The sequence below is a fragment of the Microtus pennsylvanicus genome, chromosome 9, assembly GCF_037038515.1.
Source record: "Microtus pennsylvanicus isolate mMicPen1 chromosome 9, mMicPen1.hap1, whole genome shotgun sequence".
Classification (NCBI taxonomy): Eukaryota; Metazoa; Chordata; class Mammalia; order Rodentia; family Cricetidae; genus Microtus; species Microtus pennsylvanicus.
Window position 1 is genome coordinate 105,092,231 of NC_134587.1, and position 24,539 is coordinate 105,116,769.

The window sequence follows — 24,539 nt, forward strand, 5'->3', positions numbered from 1 at the left end:
TATAACTCAGAACTACTGATAGTACTACTTGTGGAGGCCTGGGCCCGGGCCATCCCATATCAGTCATTACTCAAGCCCCTCCCATATCAGTCATTATTCAAGCCCCTCCCATATCAATTATTACTCAAGCCTTTCCCATAACCATCATTACTCAAGCCCCTCCCATATCAGTTATTACTCAAGCCCCTCCCATAGGCATCATTACTCAAGCCCCTCCCATATCAATTACTCAAGCCCCTCCCATAGGCATCATTACTCAAGCCCCTCCCATATCAATCATTACTCAAGCCCCTCCCATAGCCATCATTACTCAAGCCCCTCCCATAGGCATCATTACTCAAGCCCCTCCCATATCAATTATTACTCAAGCCCCTCCCATAGCCATCATTACTCAAGCCCCTCCCATAGCCATCATTACTCAAACCCCTCCCATATCTGTCATTACTCAAGCCCCTCCCATAGCAATCATTACTCAAACCCCTCCCATATCAGTCATTACTCAAGCCCCTCCCATATCAATTATTACTCAAGCCCTTCCCATAGCCATCATTACTCAAACCCCTCCCATATCAGTCATTACTCAAGCCCCTCCCATAGCCATCATTACTCAAAAAAATGACCCACAGACCCACATGATGGAGGAAATTCTTCAACTGAGGGATTCTTCTTCCAATGTGACCCTAGCTTGTGTCAAAACTATTTGCTTTGTGTTTACCAAGGTTTTGTTCGTTTGTTTCTTTTACTGGTTCCCAAGGGCCTCAAAGTACACACAGAATAGCCTTGCCTTTCCCCAAACTCTCCTCGTACGGTGAAGGGCAACAGAGGTGTGGATTATAGGGACATCGCTGAAATGACTTTTCTCTTCCCACAGGGATTCTCACTCTGAAGAAGGCAAACGAACTTCTGAGCAGCGCGGGCACACCAGGCAGTTTTCTCATCCGGGTCAGTGAAAAGATCAAGGGCTATGCCCTGTCCTATCTGTCGGAGGAGGGCTGCAAACACTTCCTCATAGATGCATCCGCTGACTCCTACAGCTTCCTGGGTGTGGACCAGCTGCAGCACGCCACCCTGGCAGATTTGGTGGAATACCACAAGGTAAAGCCACTTATATACAAAACAAAGGTGTGGCTAGGGATACAGCCCAAGAGCAAGCAACGGGAGGGGGCACATAATTCCCCCAATAATGAGGAATCTTAGTTCTATGTCCTTTATCATATCCTCCTGACATACTCAGAGCTATCCCACTGGAGCTGAGGCTACTGGAGATGCACGGACTCATTACATCTGTGGGTGGTCCTATGCTAGAACTTGGGCTCTAGCAGGAAAGGGAAGCTGGCAAAGGAAACTCGCCTTTAAGATCGTCATAAGCCAATCTAGGTTTGCATGAATCTAGAGTAGAGGAGTGACATCCCCTTAGGAGGTAACAAGGGCATCGACCACACAGCTGCCACATGACCCTGTGCTTTGATTGACAGGAAGAGCCCATAACCTCTCTGGGGAAGGAACTCCTGATGTACCCCTGTGGTCAACAAGACAAGCTACCCGACTACCTTGAGCTCTTTGAGTGACAGCTCTCATCCGGATCAGCCTCCAGCCGGTTTGTCCTCTGGACAGAAACCTCTGAGGTGGACCTCGCATGTGATGCCAAAACCGTTCTGTGACAGAGCCAACAGTAAACGATGTCTGCGGGGTCTTACTGAAACCTCTGTTCTGCATAAATGCTGGAGATCTATTCAAGGGACGATGACCTCTCCCTCATTCTCATTCTGGAAGGAAAAGGGAGAAGTGTACCCATTTCAACAACATCCTAATCTGAAAGACGGGACCTTGAAGGACAGGGCTATAATGGTGTATAAAAGATAAATAACAGGGTAAACTGAAATCTTTTTAGCAATTAAGGTGTTACTCTAAAAAACAAATCAAAACAACAGCAACAACAGAAAATGAGCAAGCCATTTTGTGAATTACAGGCTTCCTTTTGGTATTTAGTCAAAGGTCTCAGTCTCCTGCTTATAGCTTGGCTTTAAAATGCTGGGTAAAAATGTTCCCACTCAGGGCTAAGATTCTCCTCAAAAGATAACCTTTTCTGTGTGTTGGAACCAGGATTTAGCAGACAGAAAAGCAAGTCCCAACTGTGAATTGAAGGAGAAGTTTTAACACCTGGAACGAACAAGAGACTTACCATGTGCAACAAACAAACAAACAAAACCCAATCAATCAACCAAACAAATGAAAAAAAAAACATACACAGTAGTAGTAGGGAACTGGGGCATCTTATAGCTTGTTCGCCATTGCTCTGCCTCCCTCAGCTCTATCTGTGAGCAGATACTAAAGATGATCTGCATGGCCATGTATGGACTCCTGTGCTCATGGTACAAAGAGAAGAACAGAGTGAGTGGTTTGATGGCACCTACTGAGAGTTGAATTGTGACCTACACCAAAAGTATGTGAGTCCTGACCTCCCTGTACACAGATGTGACCTGATGTAGAAATAGGGTCTTTGAAGACTAGATAAGTAGGGTAGGCCCTGACCCTCATGACTGACATCTACACAAGGAAGAGAGGTTTAGAAAATGACACATGGAAAGATGAAGGCTAAGGGACCATAGACACAGAGAGTGAGTGACGTAACTGAAATCAGGGGATGACAGTAATCGTGGAAGCGGTCAATTTTCCTGGAGTATAAATATCCCCTGCCCCCACCTAATAAACAAGCTGTCTTCAACACAGTCTCATGAGTGTTTTTTCCCATCACACTCACAGATGCTCAGAATCCTCCTTCAGCTCTAGGTCTCTTAGCCCTGCTCTCCTCCTGCCCCACCCCAGGGTTGCTTAGTGCACAATAGTCCGACCATATGAGGATGAAGTGGGACTCAAGACAGGCATTGCATTTTTCAGGGCGCATGACATTTTTCTTAGAATGCAGCTTCTTTCTTCTGATTATAGCTTTTCCACAATTATATCTTTAATAGTTTTGCTTAAATTGTGCCTTCCTGTCCTTCAGGAATATAGATAAAGCTTTACTTAGTTTTCTCTACCTTGCTTTTGATTTTTAAAATCTCCTTATTGTGTTTATTCCTCCTTTCTACTGTTTATAAAGAGATCTACTCTTGGGCCCTGTGGAAGGAGAGACTGGATTTCTTGCCATGTTAATTCTGTGCTCTACCGTGCCCACTCCACAGTAACTCTGCCATGTTAATTCTGTGTTCTACTGTGCCCACTCCGCAGTAACTCTGCCATGTTAATTCTGTGTTCTACTGTGCCCACTCCGCAGTAACTCTGCCATGATAATTCTGTGCCCACTCCGCAGTAACTCTGCCATGTTGTTTCTGTGCTCTACCGTGCCCACTCCGCAGTAACTCTGCCATGTTAATTCTGTGTTCTACTGTGCCCACTCCGCAGTAACTCTGCCATGTTGATTCTGTGTTCTACTGTGCCCACTCCGCAGTAACTCTGCCATGATAATTCTGTGTTCTACTGTGCCCACTCCGCAGTAACTCTGCCATGTTGATTCTGTGTTCTACTGTGCCCACTCCGCAGTAACTCTGCCATGTTAATTCTGTGCCTACTCCGCAGTAACTCTGCCATGATAATTCTATGTTCTGCTGTTGTCGGCGCCACAGTTACACTTCAGGTTTGTCTGCAGGGTGGTGAGTAACATGTCTCTCTATGCAGAGGTTTACCTATGTTGCTCCAGATTGAAGGGGCTTAAGTGATGAAATTCTTCTCCCTTTATTGTATGATAAAAATATATTATTAGACAATGAAGTAGTTTGACGTAGCAGAAAGCAAGCCCAGCAGGTTTGTGTTTGTGTCCTGGCTATATCATCAATTAGCCATGTGGAATAAAAAGAATTGCTGAACCTGCATGAGCTTCAGCTTTTGACATGAGTTCCTAAAGTCACCTGGGTCCCAAAGAGATGCATTGAGTGTCCAGCTTAGCGAAAGCTCTGCCTGCAACCACTCTCTGTGAGTGTTCCTTTGTTAAACCAGCTTGCATAGCTAATGAGCCGTGCATGCTAATGGCCACTTTCCTGGAACTGGGGAACTATTTTAAGGGGACCAGGGAAAGTTTAAAAATATATAACAATCTATACAGAATACTAGCTAGATGACCTAAAGCAAAGTAGATCCGTTAGCTTGGGATTTGAGGTGGCAAGGGAGTGGAGGGATATTTTCCAGTGATTTTGAACAACCCCAAGGTTCTCAGTCGCCATCTTTTTTTTTTCGCCAAATTGGCAGTTGCAGAATGGAGTCCGTGGCCTAGACATTCCTAACCACGTCTTCCAAGTTAGCACCTTTTTGAGGAGAAGATGTGAATTTGGAACGTACCCTGCCTGCCTTCCTGTGAGGTCAGGTGATGCCAAGACCGTAACTTCTGCTAGTGGCACAGACTAAGTCCTTGAGATGTCCGTCCTAGTCAGTCACGTGCTTTCCTCAGTGAAGAGTTGCTCCATTTTACAGACTTCCCAGCAAGTCAAAATCCTGGTAACATCCCCACCCAGCCCTGAATCATGACAACCAAAGTGGCAATGACTTCTCCACGGGGTGGCTTTCTCATTTCCCACCCAGACAACGCTGGCTAAAAACTCCTTCATGTTTGGTTTAAATTTAATTTGGATGATATTCTATTTTTTTTGTTTTTTCTTTATTTCAAATATTTAAATGCATTTAAAATGGCTTTAAGACCTCAGTAGACAAGGATGCTTATCGTAGATTTTCAGCGTGGGTTGAAGATTGGTGGTAGATCTGGAAGTTGCAAGGGCTAAGATCTGAGGTGGAGGGAGCTACTAGAGGCACTGCACACATCTCATTTCCACGCCTAAAGTGGGGCTGCAGAGTAAGGAGTAAATTCAGCTCTCCTAACCACCCACACCAGATCCATAGGCATTTGGTTATTGCTAGCAGAGCTGGCTCTGCTCCATTCTGGCCCTTGATGAAAGTGGTGGAAACTGGAGGCAGGAGCATGGCCTGGCTTCGCTCTCCAGTGGTGTCTTACCCTCTTAGGCTGTGACATTTACTATGGTCTACCTATTGCCTGCCTCATGGACTCTGTCCTCTTTCCTACTAAAACTGCTAACAGTCAAGCCCCAGGGGATGCTGGGATTGGCTTCTGCAGAGGGCACCTTCAAAGTCTGAGTAAAGCCATTTTAAACGGTATCTCTGTGGCCAGAAAATAACATGTTCTGTGTGTTGGGGGAAAACCCCAAATCCCCCAAACAAACTGGCACAGACCCCACCACTCTTTGGCAGCAACACCAAAGCCTGAGTCTTGCCAGGAGAAACAGCTTTGAATGATAATACATAGCTAATCAGAATGTAATCACAGGGGGCTCAAGCATCAAGGGGCACGGGAGCAAAGTGTCCACCCCCTCCTAAGAAACTGCCCAAGGTCATTATCTCCTTGCAGCTCCCAGGAACAGTCTCTCTTTAAACACGAGCGACTCCCCATCTGGCCTTCCACTTTGGGGTCCTTGTTAAGAGCCTGGTGCTGAGCTCCCCACTCCAGCGTAGTCCCTGCCTAGCTCCTCTCTGCAGCTGTGGGGATCCAGGCGGCTGCGTTATCTGCTGTGTCTACATGTTTCTCTCCTCTGTGTGTCTTACGTGGAGCTAGAGAAGAGAAACAGAGGGAACAAAACACAAGAGGACTGAGGTCTGGACTTGCCTGACTCAAGCTTCTTTCCCTTGGGCTTTTACACACACACACACACACACACACACACACACACACACACACACACACACTGGGCAGCCCAAGATTGGAGAGATTCCGCACAAGGACATGAGGTATGTCACTTGGAATCATTACTTGTTGACAAATATTCAGCAAAAGGCTACATTGGTGTGTTGACTAGAGGTTGGGAGGGGCCTGGTCTGTAGCATTAACTGCCAATTCCTATTCGAGATTCAATCTGCCACCACCAAAGAAAGAGTTGAAAAGAGTGGCTGACAGTTCTCACTCAAGAGCATCAGCGGTAGCACTTGGATGGGACCCCAGGTATATTAGAAGGTAACTGGACTGGTTACTAGGAAATGTACAGGTACATGGAATAGAGTGAGCATTTGTGAAGTTGGAGGAGACCTTTCACCAGCTGGGCATCTGGCAGTGGCTTTTCTTTGCAGCAGTAATGTGCCTGAGTTCTTCATCCACTTGCGTTTCTGGGCATCTGGCAGTGGCTTTTCTTTGCAGCAGTAATGTGCCTGAGTTCTTCATCCACTTGCGTTTCTCTTTTCCTTTGCTGGGTAAGTTTAAATTTCAGCCCCTGTTTAGGTTTAGTGAGGCCTCCCCAACCTTCGTTTCTATAAACTTGGGGATAGAGCTCCCTGCAGGTGGACAGGAAGCAAAGAGAGTTAGGAAGATTCCAGAGGACCAAGACTACATCTTCCTCCCAAGTCCTCACCTCCCGGCTTTCTGCCACCACCACATTATGAGTGGCATAAGAGCATGACTACCTGGGGCTGGAGAGATGGTTCAGTGGTTAAGAGCATTGCCTGCCCTTCCAAAGGTCTTGAGTTCAATTCCCAGCAACCACATGGTGGCTCACAACCATCTGTAATGGGTCTGGTGCCCTCTTCTGGCCTGCAGGCATACACACAGACAGAATATTGTATACATAAAAAAAAAAAGAGTATGACTACCTGCGGGGACAGATCCACTAACGAAGTTGGGGACCCCAGAATCCAATCACGCCCAAGATCCCATCCACTGGTGGCCACATCTGTAACAGAGATGAGCTTTCTGGAGACATTTCTAATGGAAACTGCAGCTAAGCTCAGCTTAAGAGGGAGAAAATAGTTTCCTGTCCCCTCCAGTTACCCCCAGTGACTTGTTACCTTAGACGCTTTTCATTATGGGTCCTCAACATGTGTGCGTGCAGTGAGTGTCTTCCATTGTTTTCAATTGCCCTCTATTTTGTTTTTTGAGAGAAGGTGTCTCAGCCAGACTGGCTAGACACAGGCCCCCAGGATACACCTCGCTTTGCTTTCCATCCATCTAGTGTTTGGGGCGAGAGGGAATCTCAGCTCACTTTACCCCCTGAGACTTTTTCCTAGTCTTCTTACCAACTGTTAAAATCCATCCTTAGCCAAGTGTGTTTGTAACAACTGTGAGCCAGGCACTTGAGAGTCTGAGGCAGGAGGAAAAGGGTCAGCCCATCCTGGGCTACAAAATGAGAACTTGTCTCAAGAAGCAAAAATCTTATTCGGTGTCATGGCCATCTGTAAGGTATACAGTGTGAACGAGTTCAAATGCTGGTTACCATTCAGGGACTGCAACACCAGGAAACAGCTGCACATTTGATGGCAGCCTCTGCTCTTGTGGGATCTCAATCCCCCACCTCTCTGAGAGTATCAGCAAGAGTTGGTCACGGGTCTATAGGAACCTCTATAGGGAAACAACAGTCACATGTCCTGAAGGCTCTAAAATTACAAGAGTATGTGAAAATTGTAAAGCAGCGTGGAAAGAGGTTTCAGAAATCATTGTCAATTCCATCTAACTAAAAATTAACGTGATTGAAATGTCAAAATTTTCCTTCTACGTTAGCTGTTCTCAGCCAGGGGCCATGCTCCCATTCTCTGAGTATTTGACAATGATTGGAGGCAGGATGGTTGTCAAAAACTGAGTGGGAGATGCATTTAGTGTGTAGTGGGACCGTAGGGAAGTGGCACAGGACAGTTCCCTCCCCCACTGAGAGATTAAGCCCCAAATGTCACAGTACTAACAACACTGAGAAGCCCTGGTCTATGCACAAAAGAATTTCCCAAAACTCAAAACACTTCTTTCTTATTCCAGGAAGAAATCGAATTCACAAATTTTATTAGCTGTGCAATACCACTTTTCATTCATGTCTCATGTTTTAATTAAACTTTATAAACTACCAGTACAAATCAATAAAATGTTTTCATTTTTTTTGATTTTTGTTTTTGTTTTTAGCACACAGCTTGAGTGTTCTTGAAGCATTTAAACAATGAATTCACTGTGAGCAAACAGAAGGCACGGAGACAGAGCAGGTAATTAGCTCATGCATCCGGTGCTGGTTAATAAATAAATAATTTGCACATGGATGGAGAAACCACTCAATGGTAACCATATTTATTTTTTAAAAAAGATTTTGAAGACGTAAGAAAATGCAAGCTTCAGAAGCTTCTTGGCAATCAAGTACCATTGCTTATTTTAAAAATAAGTTGCTTCCACATAGTCAGGAAGCAGTGAAAATGTAGCAAAATCCTCCATCTCGCTGGAATGATGGACTGGTCTTTCACAAAATATATGTCTATTTTTTTCCTGCATTTTCTTCTTCTGGAAGCCCGAGACCTGGAAGAGCACCCTGCTTTGAAAAGCGGTGGTTTGGTTCATAACTTTGGTTTATTCAAACAGGTAAGGAAGTGGTCCCCTTTTCTCCAGAGAAGAAAGTATGTTCTCCGGCAAAGAGACCAAGGCTGTAGCATCCCTTCTCAGTGAAGATAAAAGCGTCTTCCTTTCTCCAGTGTTTGCCCCTCTTCGGATAGTCTTGGACAGCTTCTGCATTTCTCTCTGCGGCCCACTCGCAGCCTTAGCTTCGAGTTTGGCAAGTCTCGGATTGGCTCTCAGATGTCTGCAACTGGGGTTCTCCTCACACACCTCTCTCTATAGGTATCTCTCTTCACACACCCTATAGGTACCTCTCTTCACAGACCTCTATAGGTGCCTCACATCACACACCTCCATAGGTGCCTCTCTCACCACACACCCCTATAGGTACCTCTCTTCACACACCTCTATAGATACCTCTCTTCACACACCCCTATAGGGACCTCTCATCACACACCCCTATAGATACCTCTCATCACAAACCCCTATAGGTACCTCTCATCACACACCCCTATAGATACCTCTCATCACAAACCCCTATAGGTACCTCTCATCACACATCTCTATAGGTACCTCTCATCACACATCTCTATAGGTACCTCTCATCACACATCTCTATAGGTACCTCTCATCACACATCTCTATAGGTACCTCTCATCACACACCTCTATAGATACCTCTCATCACACACCCCTATAGATACCTCTCATCACATACCTCTATAGGTACCTCTCTTCACACACCCCTATAGATACCTCTCATCACATACCTCTATAGGTACCTCTCTTCACACATCTCTATAGATACCTCTCTTCACACATCTCTATAGGTACCTCTCATCACACACCTCTATAGATACCTCTCATCACACATCTCTATAGGTACCTCTCATCACACACCTCTATAGATACCTCTCTTCACACATCTCTATAGGTACCTCTCATCACACACCTCTATAGATACCTCTCATCACACACCTCTATAGGTACCTCTTTTCACACATCTCCATAGGTACCTGTCATCACATACCCCTATAGGTACCTCTCTTCACACACCCCATAGGTACATCTCTTCACACACCCCATAGGTACCTCTCTTCACACACCCCTATAGGTATCTCTCATCACACACCTCTCTCTATAGGTACCTCTTTTCACACACCTCTATAGGAACCTCTCTTCACACACCTCTATAGGTACCTCTCTTCACACACCTCTATAGGTACCTCTCTTCACACACCTCTATAGGTAACTTCTTGCCAGAAATGCTGGTTCATAACCATAATTTCAGCACTCGGGCTGCTAAGGGAGGAGGATCATTATTTCAAAGTTATCTCAGGGTCTGTGTCAAGACTCTCTCCAATAAACAAACCAAGAAAATCAAGAAAAAATAAAAACAAATCTTAAAATCATAAAAGTGTGTATACTACAATGTGCTCCTACTAAGTCTTGCAAATAGGTAATTAAATAAGAATAACACAAGGAAAAGTGCATTTTCAGAATAGTAACTAAATGATAACTGAAAAGAGAGGGGTTTTTGGCTAATATTGGGGGGATGACAATATTGACAGTTTGTTCCCAGGTCCCTTTGATTTTGCTCGCTGTCCCCTGGAGGGCGCTCATGCTCGATCTCCATGCCTGCAGGTCCTCTGCTCCTTCTGAGATGTTGTTAGTCCTGGACACCAGAGCCCTCTGAATTAACCATCCCTAAGATGAGAAGCCAGAACGCTTGCATCCCTTCTAGTGAATTTTTTAAAAGCTTGTCTGAGGTTGTGAATATTTCAGTGTTCAGGGACAGAGAGATCATTCTGCTGTAAACACAGTCACGGTCACCACACTCCGAGCCCACAGAAACCGGAGACTCGCTCCTTTCATCTCTAAGTCACCAGCCAGATTCTTTGTCGCCCTGTGTGGAAGTCTATACTTTATTGCATCCAGTTTTTCAGAAACCACCAAAGGCAAACAACTTAAATGTCTCCACTAATCTGTGCCTGGGAGATCATGTCTTTTTGCTACCCGCTTTCTGCTTCTGTTTGCGAAGGTGAGCCTCTATTTCATGCCGGAAGACAAGCATCCCCAGCTGCCCGTGGGAAGCCTCATTCATGGCCTTGGACTGCATGCACATCTTGTACTGCTCGGGGGTCAGTTCATCCACACAGCGCTTCTCATGCCAAAGGTGGAATAGCCCCCGTACAGGTGTGCGGACCACGATGAGGTTGCTGTGGAGATACTTCCGGTACAGGTGCACATCTTCACCACCCCAGCCTTTGATGTCCAGGTCAAACCCACCTGTGGGAACAGAACATGCCGTTGAATTGTGCTCCACCCACTCAGCCCCCAAGGACTTTTCCCCAAGAGGCGTAGCAGGGGTGGGCAGGGAGACAGCTTGATTGGTGGAGTACTTGCTTTGTAAGCACGAGGAACTGAGTTGGGTCCCCCCAAATACAGCTTAAAACATTTTAAAACCCGAGAGTGGGCACTTGGCATAGTGGCACACACTTGCGATTTCAGCACCAGGGAGGCAGAGACAGGCAGATGACTGGGGCTTGCTGGTCAGCCAGCCTAGCCTGCTTGCCAAGTTCCAGGCCAATGGAAGACTGTCCCCACATTAAAGATGCAGATGACACCTGAGGAATATTGAGGTTGTCCCCTGGCCTCTATGTCCCCATACAAACAACAAGGAAGTGTTCAGGGGAGGTGCCATTGGAAGCATCATCCATCCAAGTTCCCAGCGTCCATCTGGGTGAGACTTTGGATAAGCATAGCCAATGGGCATGATCTTCATGCCTGACCATGCAAACTTCTCCATGTAACCGGAGGCTGGGCAGGATTCTAAGAACTGGGCTGCTTGAAAGAGCCATCAGCGGTACTAATGAGTAGCTCTGGCCCAGGATTAAGAGCTTCAAGTGCATCCTTGCTTTAGAACTTGACATCATACAAGGCAAACCCTGTATCTGCTGTCTGTCACTGCACCCTGTCCCAAACACTCTCATGTGGCCGCTTTATCCCTGACCCTGTGCCCCAGCTATACCGCTCTGATCAGGGCCAGTTCAAACCAGAAAAACCCAGGACCCGAAACCCCAGCTAAGCAACCCTGAGTGGTGTTGGTTTTGAGTGACCATGGCCCTGCAGCAGGGGACAGCAACAGGGGAGATCACCAGCCGGACAGTCAGAATTCAAATCCATTTTTCCTAGCAAAGTTGCTTCTGAACGTGTCAAGTTGTTTCGTTTTTCTGTATAGCCCAGGCCTTGAATTTTCATTTCTCCTGCCTTTGCCTTTTAAACACAGAGACCACAAGAATGAGCCTAGATAATGATGCCTGCTTGAAGTTTGGGGTTTCTAAATCTTTGAATGAAGTAGATGTTATAACCAAACAAGAAAAAATTTAATAATTTTTAATTTTTAGTTGACTTGGTCAACTAAATTTTTTTATTGTTTTCAGCATCTCTTATTAAATACTATAGTCACAAGAAAGAAAATTGCAAATAAGGACATGGTTGCAAAGAATGGCATACAAGGGGACTGAGAAGCTCTGAGGCCACAGTAGTGGCTCCCCGAGGAAGAACACCCTCCCCAGCTCACTGTGGCCCCACCTCTCGAAAATATAGTGGCATGTGTCTTCAGACAAGCCAAGGCAATATGAACCCAAATGTGATAAACATGAGTCTTCACAGTGCAATATCATCTTCTTTGCACACAAAGCAAAGGAAACAATAGTTTCTGGAAATGGGAATTATTTTAAAAAAATTGAACGTTATTTTTGGGAATCTGAAAGCATACGGTCTCCTAGAAATATTTACCTAGAGATATAAAAGAATCCCTGCCAGCTCTTCACAGTGGCTGTCACTCAAGACCTGGTACCCTGGTGTACCACTGCCTCCTCAGGGACACTAATCCAAGTTGCTTGACATTATTTTCATTTTAATCTGGTGATTTCTAGGGAAGGAAGCATACCTGGGCCTGCTCCTGCTGCCTGCTTTCAAAGTGGAGGGCTTTAGGCTCAGGCCTGGGGAAGGGGTATGGAAGAGAGAGGGATGGGAGGGGTATGGAAGAGAAGGTGCCTACGTGGTCTGGGGAGGAGTCTCTCCATCACTTCCCAGAGAGAAGGGCACTCCCAGAGCCCAAGTTAAGGTTTGGGACCTGTTCTTTCTCGAGCTAGCTATGTATAATCCAGCCTGTTCCCATCCTCCACTTCCTGAGAGGCCTCAGGAGGCCCCTTTGTCTCTGCGCACTTTGATCTGTTCTGCTGAAACCCACTGGTCTTACCTTTCTGAGTCCTAGAACTCTGCAGTTCATATGTGTTTGTAAATATGTCCTTTTAGCCTTCTGTGTGTATACACATGTATGTGTGCCTGTGTACATCTTCACGTACGCCTCTGTAGATGTATATGTAAATATATGCAGTCTATATACATAAATGAGTGTATATGTCTCTGTGTGGATATGTGTGCATGTGAGTCTGTGTTCACACTTATCAATCTGTACCTGTGTGGATATGTGTGCATGTATGTCTCTGTGTGTGCACGTGTGTTTGTGTTTAAATATGTGCCACTGAGTGCATATACACATGTATATACACGTCTGCATCTCTGTGTCCATGCTTATCTGTGTGTCTATATGATGTGTAGAGATGTTCACACATGTGTGCTCATGTTGACAGCAACTGCATACTCAGAGCTGAAAGTGACATATGGCCCTTTAAGTCAGGGTCGAAGGAGTGAAACATAGGACTTTTTTGCATGTGCTTTTCCCAGACTCCCGTCTTCTTCCACATTCCTGGAGGCTCACAATGTTCCTCTTAGTGGACTCCACAGCCGGGGCCCTCAGAGGAGGAGGCACCACAGAACTTGCTTGCATCCTGCCATGTAAAACCCTGAGTGGTGCTGGGTACATCTGAGAGGGGCTGACGTGTCCTACAGCATACCAAGCGCTGCCATCTGTGACCTGTGGAGCAGCGCTGTTTGGGAAAATGGCAGCATCTTTACCCAGGAAAACCTGCAGAATTTGCTCATGGCCTGCAGGACAGTGGCCTCCAGGTGGCGGTAGACTCGAAGTTTTATCTCACCTATGTTGATGAAGTCTGAGCGGTACTGACAAGTCATCCCAAACCCGAAGTCCCTCCAAAACCCCGTTTCCTTCTTGATGACCTGCAAGGAAAAAGACTGTCAGAGATAATGATAATACAGAAAAAGGATCTTCACACGCTTGGTGAGTAGTGCTCAGTACAGAGCCCCCCCCCCCCACACACACTGCCAACAAATAGGCCAGATGGAGGTGTGTGTGTGTGTGTGTGTCTGTGTGTGTCTGTGTCTGTGTCTGTGTTTACCAAAAAGAATTACAATACACTAAGTCCAAACTGCAGCCTTGTGATTTTGGGCACCTCTGGCCAGGATGTCTCTAGGGTGTAGGCATCAAAGCTTACACACACTCTCTCACACACAACCAAAAACAACCTCAAAGAGCAGGTTTTTGAGCGGTGCCATGGAAAAGCCACCTACCCATCTGGCGCCTGGCCCCAGTGCTTAGGAGAAGTGAGGCCGGTCCCCTTACACAGGCCTGAGCACAGAGACAGTGAAGGTCTCAGGAAGTTGAGAAAAGGCCTCGGGAACAGCTTGGAATTCAGTATTCAACGACAGGGAAAGAGAAGAAACACCCAAGAGATTCCTGCTGTTCCTGGATCACTGAACCTACACCCTCTGGCTGGCTGAGGAGAGGGTGCTTCTAAAAAATGAAGCTGCTCCAGAAAGCTCCTGCTGGAAGTGCCAGCCTGCAGGGTGACGGAGAGGCCATCCAAACAGTGACCAAAAAACCCCATAAAGCCAGAGTAACACAGTAATGTTCCATTTCTTTTTTTTGCGGAAAATTTCCAGCAAATTTGCTGAGGCAAGAAAACTTAAAAAGTAACAGAAATTGGCATGTACACACATACATATACATGTGCTCACACATACATACACATAGGCACACACAGACACATGCACCAACACACACACTTGTCAGAAGTAATTCGGGAAAGCGGTTTGAAATCTATTTTTTCCCATCTTTGTAGTTTCTGTAGGTGCTTAAAAGAGAAGAAGTCCCCTTCCTTGGGAGAGGGAAGCAGAGTGCCTGGAAGGGTCCCTGTTGCTAAAGCTTGGATCTGTTTGCTGATTGTCTGTAACACCTCATGAGAAAGGAAGGGCAGGCCTGTCCCATCTCCACTCCTGGCCACTCTTTTCACCTCAGGCAGGTCTCTTGATTTCAAGCCCGTTTTCCTTCATATATAATGAAGAGTTGAGCTAAATCACAACTAAAGAATTTTATAGCTCATTTATGGCATCACTGTTACTCCATGTTCTGGAAGCTCCCCACAGTCAAAATTATATTTGATAAATGTCTTGCAAACAGTTAATGAATCTTAAAACATTCTTTTATCCCAGAATTCAATTGGGCAGAGGCTATGCCACGCTACACAAACACAAGACCTTGCTCACAATGAGGCTCCTTAACCACTCAGGAAGTCCCAGCCACACTTCTCCGAGGATTTATATGCAGTTCACGGTAGGAGAGGAGATGAAGAAAGGGAGCTTTACCAGTGGTATAGCCACTTCCCAGTGAGGTGCCCTCACTCCTGTGAATAATACCCACCCAGGCCCCTGCAAGCAACTCTGGTGAAACCCAGGTCACCAAACCCAACAACAGATGTCAAAGCAGGAGGCGGAGAAGTTCGAAAGGACCGTGTGAGACGGGAGTGTCTGGAGAAGCCTCCACTGAATACATTTTCAATGGACTTTTTTCCTTCTTTGTCAATCAGGTAAATTTTTCTGTTGCAGTCAAAGGCCTAATATCCCTTCTACTGTCCAGGGTTCTAGATATCCCACAGACATGGAGTAGAAGAGAAGCGCCAGTATCCAAACTTCAAATATTTGCTTGTACTCTCCATAGGGTCTAAAAGACACAGCTCCCTGTTGGAAGAACAATCAGGAGACTTAAGGAGGAAGCAAGAGTTTGTTCCCAGGCAGCTGCTGTCCCAAGACTCTGGGCTGGATCACGGTTTGCTGAAGGACATAAAGGAAGGCTGATCCTCCCTAAAGACAGGTGACAGCAGCACATGACTTGTGGCAGGGGCTGAGGTCTAGAAACAGTTACTACATTGGTTTTAAAGCTGGTAGGCCGCAGAAAGGCACTCTGGGAAAGAGCCACTGAAGTACAGTCTTTTGTGAAAGCTGCCATGGCTGTGTCAAAGCCTGTAATGTCAGGGAAAGATGGACTTCACTTCTGAGAGATTCTACCACCATGGCTGGGCCAAGCTGCCAACTGTTGCTCTCCATTGTCGCCTCTGGAAGAAAGCCTGGCAGAGATGAGGGCTCTTGAGTTCTCTCCTGATGGGATGGTATTGGGTTACTGCTGAAGACCCTACAAGAGCACAGAGGTTTCCAGTCCTTCACCCTTGCCTGCCTCCTCCTCCTCTCTTCTCATCCCCTTTGACCCACGAGTGCTCTCATTTCTGGAAACTAGAACGTTGGTCCTCTGGCAGCACACGGGTTCCTTCAGCTCATCTCCCTCGGTCAAGCTTAGCTGCACAGTTTGGCACTCACATCTGTGCCTCCCCCACTCAGCAGCTGCAGGGATCTGAACTAGTGGACTTGGGCCTGCTGAGCCCAGGCTTCCATATGTGTGAATGAGATGTAGATGCCGCTTACCCTCGTTGGGAATGATGGGAGATTACATGGTCTCACTGGGGGACTCTCAAATGCTTTCTGATTAAACAATACCCGTCCGCAAGGGCACACTGCATGAACTATGACCGGCAGACAACACTGAAGACTGAAGCTCAGGTCAGTGTTTAAAATGCTCAGTAATTCAAACCCCTAAATAAAAAGTCCAGCTAATTGAGGAGCTAAGAAATGGTCCTTGATAAAGTGACTGTTTCATGAGTAGGAAGTCCAGAGTTTGAAGTCCTAAAATTCACATAAAAAGCGAGTAGTGGAGTGTCCCTAACCCGGCTGTTCATACTCCAGGCAGAATAGATAGGTCAATGAGTTACATATCAGGGGCTAGGTGAAGAAGAGAAACAAGGAGGAGAAGGAGAGAAGGAGGGAGGGAGGGAGGGAGAGAGAGACAGACCTCGTCTCAAAAATTAAGGTGAAAAGAAGAAGCAGGGACCTATAGGGAACAGGGGTTGTTCGAGAGGGTAATAGGAACGAAAACAGAACTGAACATATTGATACAATTATGAAGTATGTAAAAAATACATGTATTAAGGAGGCAGTGATTAAGGAAGACACTTGATTTCAGCCTCTTGGTTCACGTCAACTATTTGAGGCAGGCAAGGCAGAGCAGGGGTAAGCAAGAGAGGACGAGGACAGGGAGAAGCACACTCCACGTACACCGCTCTGTGTCACAAAATAAGCAGGCTACATTGCCAGGTGGTACCGTACAGCAGATATCACGGTCTGCATCAAACACCGAGAGTCTAAAATTCACAAGGTGGTGGCCTGGGTGGACGGCAAGCTGATGCTGGTGTCCTCTGAGATGGTGTCGTCTGCCAGGTGGTGGGATTAGCTGGCATTCTCTTTGCAGCCAGGTTAAGTTGGTTGATGGAGGACAATCAGTTGCAACAAAAAATTAGAGTCTACGGCCCTGTGCTCGAGACAGTTCATACTGATCGCCAGAGCTGCACACATCTCTTCCCAGCATTCCCTATGGTAACACACTGATAAGCCCAATAAAAGCCACAGGGGGACTGTTTACACCATGGATATTGGCAAACACCATCACCAGGGCTTTTTCTTCTTCTTCCCAAGAGTGGGCTGCTAAACAATTGCAAGCCTGACACTGGCTTTATGCCATAAACATCTTTTTGAATAAAAAAAAAAGTGGATAGAGGTGGGCAGTCCTTGGGCTTCCCACAGGTCAGGGAACCCTGATTGCTCTTCGAGCAGATGAGGGAGGGGGGCTTGATCGGGGGAGGGGGAGGGAAATGGGAAGCGGTTGCGGGGAGGAGGCAGAAATCCTTAATAAATAAATAAATTAAAAAAAATTAAAATAAAAATGCTCACACTAAAAAAAGTGGAATTAATTTGTTTATTCAAAACTAGTCTCTGGCAGAGGGTGAGGGAAGACGGGTGTGGGGAGGGTCGGAATCTAAAGATAGGGGAAGTAGGAGGCTTCTGCAGGAATCTAAGCAGGAACTGACAGGCTGAACAGCAAGGTGGAATGTTGAAAATGAAGAACGTTGATTTAAATTACAGTCATTCCCTTCTCGGTTTGCTGTTTCTGCATTAAGGCACCAGCAAGTCTCATCTCACGGCTTAAATCTCAAAAATTAAATATTAGCACAAAACCCCACAGTGTCACTTATTACTAATGATCTGTATGCAGAAGTTAAAAAATAAGAAGGCATCCGAACATACACAGAGATCCTTGCTTTCCTCTGCAGGCAAGCTGGAAATGGCAGGACTGATAGCGATGAAAACTCATCCTGGGCACAATGAGCAGGAGGCTGTGATTGCGGGGCTGCACGCGTGACCTTTACTACAGCCCATTCCGAACCCATATTCCCCACCTCACTAAAGTACCGCTGTGTCCCAGGGAAGGCTATGCAGGGTTTGATAATACACACACGGTCTAGACGGAGTCAACATGCAATCTCGGGGGAAATCTCTCCTAATTTTCTTATCTCCAGCCATTACTTTTTGGTGTATAGTGTCTCGCCACCTACACACTCTCTCCACAGTGTATTAATTTCTATAGTTTGATGTGTGCCTCTGGCATTCTTGCCAGGCCATTTTCTTTATGCCTCTGATCTCTTGGGGAAAACTGGAAGATCTAGTCCCGCTGCTCAAGAGGAGGGACACCCTGGCACAGGCTAAGTTCTGTCACTTAGGCACTTTCCGATCTTAATTTTGGGGTCTGAAGGGTCTGTGTACGCATGCATATGTGTGTGTGTGTGTGTGAGTGCATGCACGTGTGCTGGTGTGCACCTGTGCTTGCACGTTTGTGTGTGGGTGCTCACCTGTGCAGTATAGAGGTCAGAGGGTATTCTGTCGCTCTTCACATTATATTTGAGACAAGGTCTCCAATGAACCCGGAGCTGGCAGTTTGGCTAGACCTTCTGGCTAGAGACTGTCCTACCTCTCCTGTTGGCTGTTTCCATCACTCTCCCAGCGCTGGGGTTTCACCCATCTGGGTGGGGTGGAGACCTGAACTTGGGTTCTCACGCTTTCCCACAAACACTTTATCCAGCGATCCCTCTTCCTAGCTCCTGACTCTGCAGCCTTGGACCATTCATTCAGCATCTATGAAGGGTGGATGAGGGGCCTCGGATCAATCATGCCTGAGGGTACGAAACAAGCACAGCTCTTTTGACCCCAGGACCAGGACCTGGAGCAGACGGCTGCAAGCAGTGAGTGATCAAGATAGTTTGTCTTGGGATTAGCTCTGTGGCTAAGAGGTCTTGCTGTCATTACAGAGGACCTGGACTTGATTCCTGGCACCTGCATCAGGTGTAACTCCAGCGCCAAGGGATCTTATACCCTCCCTGGACCATACACACATAAATAAAACTAAAATGAAATAAATGACTTCTCTAATGAAGGATACAATCATGCATTTCGCTGAGGAGCCTTGAACTTGCTGCCTTTCACTGAGCTGGATAATTGTACACTGAACTCTGAGCAGCAGATTCATGTACTGGAGGAGAAGTCATTGACGCTCTAAGAAGTAAATGTCAAAGGTGATTTGGGGCTTCTCGCTGTGGCCACGCACATCCGAGGCTCTGAGTTATTTCCACCTGGACTGCTTATTCTGTGAGTCTGGTAGACCTGCTTTCTACACTGTCTGTCTGTCTGCCTCCCATCCTGCCTGCTCTCAGGATGAACTTCCAGTCTAAAGAACAAAACCTTTAGATTATGAAATGAAAAGAAGTCCTTGCAAGCAAATAGGGCCTTTATAAATTTGAACTAGAAACATTAATCACTTCCAATGTCAAATGTAAAACAGGGCTTTATTTAAAATCAAGGGAATTTTTATTCTCATTGGTTGAAAGAAAAAAAGCCCATTTGTCTCATTTTCCTTTAATGTTCCATGAAAGGCTTACAACTCCTGGGATGGGAAGCCAGAGCCCCGGCCCTCACTGGAGACTCATCCCTTATGTTCAGAAAACTGGTTCTTTGGTTGTGAAACTGTCTGAAGCCCATAGAGAGGTGGACCATACCCAGCCACACACTATACCTGCAGTGCTAAAACCTGACAGCCATAGAGGTGACTGTTTGTGCACTTTCTGGCTTGAGCCCACCAAAATTATATAAGGACAAGCACAAAACATGAACCTCCTCTTTTCTGAAAGCACCCAAAGCTTCGGTGTTCTGGAGAAGAATCCCATTGGTTGTCAGAGGTTATCTGGGAGAGGACAAGGGCACAGGTCAAGTGTAGAGTGAGCGGGTTTTCTTACTTTTGAAAGCCCATCACAGAGTCGGCTACCCAAACGAACGTTGCAGAACAATGTTCTCCCATGACCATGATATAGGGCACGAGGAGACCCTATATCCCCTTTCCATCTACATCTGCTTGTCTATGTCCCATTTCCTTCCTGTCCATAAGGATACTCAGTGCAAAAAGCATGGCATTTCCAGGCTTGCTAACAGGAGGCAGAGGTGTCCAACATAATCTCCCTGCTGGGAAGATCACCCTGAGTGGCTGAGAGGAGGGTCTGTCCTGTGCTCAGGCAGCCAACAGTACAGTACCCACCCCCACATACACTCCACGGTTTCAGTCACTGCTATCAGCTGAGGTCAGAGAATATGAAATGAATAGTTCCAGAAATGCTATATCCTATATTATCATTAGTCACTGTTGTTCTGTCTCACTGCTAACTCATAACCCTAATGTTAGCACATGTGTAAGGATAGAGGAAGCCACACTATGTACGGCGCTTGGGATGATTCGTTATCTCATGTATCCAGTGAGAAGCTTGGAGCATCTCCACACGGGCAAAGGGACTATAACAGCAGCCTTGGAGGGGCAGGGGGTGCTCTCCTGGTTTGTCCCAGTTCCTCTTTCCGTTCTGCTTCCTCTGTCTGTGATAACATGAGACTGAGCAGGCCCTGGGGGCTCGGCGGTTCCATGACCTATCACCGGTGCAGCCAAGATCTTGGCAGAGAAGTTCTTGCTCTGTTTCTTTGAAAGCGACATCTCTGGTGACACCATTGATGACAACATCTGCCCCAATATGGGGATGTGTAGCAGTGGTGATGGGATGGGATGGGTAAAGGGCCAGGGGACAGGCCTGGTTCTTGTTCCCCACTGACTCAGGGTAACTGCCACCCGCTTCTGTCACCTGTTTTCCACCATCTTAGGCATTCCTGTTTCTAATGGGAACATCACCCTCACTTCTCCTACGGGATTTTGTAATGATAAAGAGAAAGCATGCTCTAGCCGTAATCCAATCATAGTAGTTCTGAAAACCATAGACGAAAGCTATGGAGGTGTGAAATTACCCTCTTATAAGGTACGGTTCCTATTTATTTTTCACTTTTAAATATTGCAAGGACTTTTAATCATCATGGCACTCAGAGCAAAGGCCAGAACATCTGCCAAACTTAAAAACCACTAAGGGGATTGGTCTGCGGATTCTGCTCACTGCTCCTCACGGTCAGGTGCCCCAGTAATGAGTGACATTAAACAGCGGCACACGGGCATCTGCGGGGTCGTTACTCACCAGCTGCTGCTCTAGGGGTGGGACTGCATCATGATGGCTGTAGATTACACCAGGGTTATACTGACTGAAAAGAACCGGATAAAATACCTTCTTTCCTGCAATCAGAAAGCAAACATCTGCTTAGGAGAAACTCGGTCCACTGCTGGGCTTGCTCATGTGTGTTCCACCATCAGAAATAGCCCAGGTGCTTCCACCCACTCTTTCTTGCTTCACCCAGCTCTAGACCAGATCTTAGAGAGAGCACCAGCTAGACCAGTCAGCCTGATTTTCTGATCCATCTGTTCCAGGATGAGAACAACATGAAAGCTGCCAACAGGCCAGAGGCTGGGGTTGTGTTCCCCAAAGCGTTGAGTGTGGAAGAGGGTCCTGGTGTCCCTGTCCTGCATGCCCAAAGCCTTTAAATGTCAATTTCTAGTATAACCTTAAAGAGTGGCAGAGGAGGTCAGGAAGACTATGGGCAGCAGAGGGCTCAGAGCAGCTGCCCCTTATCGCTATGCATGGAATAGTCGCCATATTTTAAGAGTAAGTGAACATACCAGGACTCTTAGCTCTCTATCAACAGTGCCTAAGTCCACAGACATCATTTGTGTATTTGGGGCTTCCTTCAGCCCCAAATGGGGCTTGCTAAGAGCCCATAGATATTTTTTCCCTTTGGATTTGGGTGGCTTTCCAGGTCCGTGTCCTCTGACTCACTGTCTCCAGTGGGTGCCCTACCCATCTGACCTCCCAGTGGGAGACAGAAAGGGGTTATGCACAGGGGTACAGGACATAATTCCATAGTCCATGTGCCTGACAGCCCTGTTGCACAAAGCCTGAGGGTGAGCTGAACAAGATCACCTTCCTTGTCTTTGTGACTGAGGGAACGTGATGGCAGAGCAGCCTGTGTAGACAGGCAGTAACACCTGCGGGAAAGAGAGCTGAGTGCCCGAAAGAGGTAAGAAGGAGACAATGCCAACCTGGCTGTGTGTTCAGCCTGCACGTGTTGAGGAACTCAGAGGTGAAGTAGATGTCCACGTCACAGAAAAACAGCAGGACGTTGCTTCCCTTCCAGAAGCGGGCTCCGACATCCAGTCCCTTACCCCGGGAAAATTCTCCATTCAGCTGGATAAAGGTAAAGTTTCTGAAGTTGGCAGCTCTGGAAGATACAGAGAACAAATGGTCAGGGGTCACCACTCATCACCACACTACCTGGGAGGACAGAATCCCCTGGAAAACACAAGGCTGGAGCTGTCCCCCTCTGAACGTTCTGTAACTCTGAGGGTGGTGGGGCCACCCAGGCAAGGACAGAAGAGCCAAATTGAGTAGACCCCACTGAGGATCAAAGGACAGAGAACGCCTAGCAAACTTTTGTTGTTGTTTTGCTGTGTGGCAGGGTCTTGCTGTCCAGTCCAGGTTGACCTTGATTTTATGACCTTCTTACCTCAGCTGACATTACTGACATTAGAGGTATATGCCACCATGCCCAGTTCCACTGCACTTAATTTAAATTTTTTAATTATGTGTATATGTGTGTGTAGTTGCTAACAGAGGCCAGAAGTGGGTGTCTGATACCCTGGAGGTGGAGTTACAGGCAGTTGTGAGCCACGCAACATGCGTGCTGGGAACAAAACTAAACCAAAACATGGTTCTTCCACAAGAACAGTCTGTGTTCTTAACCATTGAGCTATCTCTCCTGGCCCCTAATGAACTTGCAATATGAATTTATGTCTTCCATTTCTCCAAATTCTTCTATATTGAGACTGCAATTGTTATCACTAATGCACACCCTTTGTGATGGGATTTGGAATTAGTTAAGTAGAAACACAACTCAAAGACATCTCCATGCTTTCTGGGCCACTAAAATAAACCTAGTGCATAAAGCTGAGACCCTGCGGAATATGGCTTCCCAGCATCTTATCTGTTTCAAGCCCAGAGTCAGGCAACATGCTCTTGATGTGTGTTACCCCAGACAGATTGAAACCTTCCTCCTTTCCTTCCCAGTAGAGGAAAAGCAGCATTGCATGGTGTGAAAGAGGACCAGCGACCTTGCCTTTGGAAGGCAATGATGCACCAGCCCTGACTGCATTGCTGCTAGCTCTGTTAGCAGGACAAGCTCATTCTTTGGTTGCTTCTTAGCATAAAGGAAATAACAATAGTCTCATTAGTCTTTATACAAAGTGACTATATAAGTGGTGGCAAGGGGATGTGGCAACATAAGCACCAGCCGCTACCATCATCATCAGAGGTAAGGATTTCCAAGCCGAAGTCAAGAGGATTCTGTAGTTTGCTGAACTTCCCCAGAAACTGCAGAACCTTCTGAAATGTGACTCAGTCTGGGCAAAACCGTAATTCATTTGGTGCAAATGGGTCCTGGACAGCCTTCCATCAGGTGGAATGAAAGGCCTCTTTCAGCCCTGTTTCAGCGTCTGTGTGCCCACGGGCTGGCATCTGGCCGTTCTCCTTGTTGACTCCATCTGTCTTTGATCAAGGCTTGCTCTACCCACACTTCTGCCCTTCCTACCTCGGCCGGGCCCCACCGCTCCCTAGCTTCTCCCTGTCTTGATATAGTCGGTAGATACAGGAGGAAAACCATTTCCATTTTTAATAGTTCATATTCCTCGCAACTCTCTTGGCTGAAGGTCAACACGAATTGCCAAAGTCCGAAGCTTTTCGCAGGCTGAGTGGTGCTAGTCCCTGGGATTTAATCACAGAAAACAGTTTGGCTACTCTTCTGTGACTTGCCTTCTTTCAGATCTCAGAGGAAGTTTAGGGTTTTATCTCGGGAATCTATGGGCGCAGCCTCGTCTCAGTCAGACGCCAGACAGGAACACAGCCTGAGATCTGGGTGGAAGACAGGCGTGTGAAAAGCCAGCTCTCTGAGTCAGCAAACCTGGGTCCGGGGCCAACAGCTGTGCCTGGTCCCAAGCAGATACACCTGGATGTCTCTGAACATGTGTGAGTGGAGATTTATGAATAAAGTTAGAGTGCTTCTGGCCCGCGGAAGCCAGAAGTTTTATCTTATCTGTTTCAAGCCCAGAGTCAGGCAACATGCTCTTGATGTGTGTTACCCCAGACAGATTGAAACCTTCCTCCTTTCCTTTATTTGGAGTCCTTTCTCTTGCCTTTGCTGCCTTTCTCCAAAACCCTGTTCACTGGGTTTCAAGGCCCCTTCAGCTCTTACAACCCCCCTGGACAGCAAATCTTCATTTACTTCAGTCCTGTGATTCCCCTCTGCCTTCAGGACTTTATCTTTGATCCTCTGCTCAGGGGTGGTGGCTCCAGCCCACAGCTCCTTCAATTAGTACTGAGGCTCGGTTCCAAGCCGTTCCAGAATCACACCTGTTACCGGCTGAGGCCAGCACAACTGTCTCCACAGACAAGCGCTGTCAGGGCCTGGCGGGCAGCCCCCAGCTCCGGGAGGCTTCTCCAGCCCCAGCTGTCCCAGTCCTCACAGCCCAAATCGTCCTACCCAAGGTAAACATCACCTGAGGGAGAGGCCTGGGTTTCACC

General features: G+C 46.8%; 2 protein-coding genes across 10 annotated transcripts in view; one reads left to right on the top strand and one right to left on the bottom strand.

Moving 5' to 3' along the window:
- The window catches only part of Sh2d4a (SH2 domain containing 4A), a 56,133-nt gene extending 53,408 nt beyond the window's left edge, over nt 1-2,725 (top strand). For both annotated transcript variants that reach the window (XM_075986915.1, XM_075986916.1), the window contains exons 8-9: nt 872-1,095; nt 1,476-2,725. In XM_075986915.1, the coding sequence (XP_075843030.1) occupies nt 872-1,095; nt 1,476-1,568 (317 nt within the window). In that variant the 3' untranslated portion in view covers nt 1,569-2,725. The remainder of the gene's footprint in view (nt 1-871; nt 1,096-1,475) is intronic.
- A 5,074-nt stretch (nt 2,726-7,799) lies between these two features.
- Nucleotides 7,800-24,539, bottom strand: part of Csgalnact1 (chondroitin sulfate N-acetylgalactosaminyltransferase 1) — a 329,616-nt gene continuing 312,876 nt past the window's right edge. For 6 of the 8 annotated variants that reach the window (XM_075986922.1, XM_075986923.1, XM_075986920.1 and 3 more), the window contains 4 exons: nt 22,007-22,185; nt 21,051-21,145; nt 13,416-13,497; nt 7,800-10,638 (listed from right to left, as the gene is read on the bottom strand). In XM_075986922.1, the coding sequence (XP_075843037.1) occupies nt 10,349-10,638; nt 13,416-13,497; nt 21,051-21,145; nt 22,007-22,185 (646 nt within the window). In that variant the 3' untranslated portion in view covers nt 7,800-10,348. The remainder of the gene's footprint in view (nt 10,639-13,415; nt 13,498-21,050; nt 21,146-22,006; nt 22,186-24,539) is intronic. The other 2 variants (XR_012911873.1, XR_012911872.1) reach the window with 2 other exon arrangements.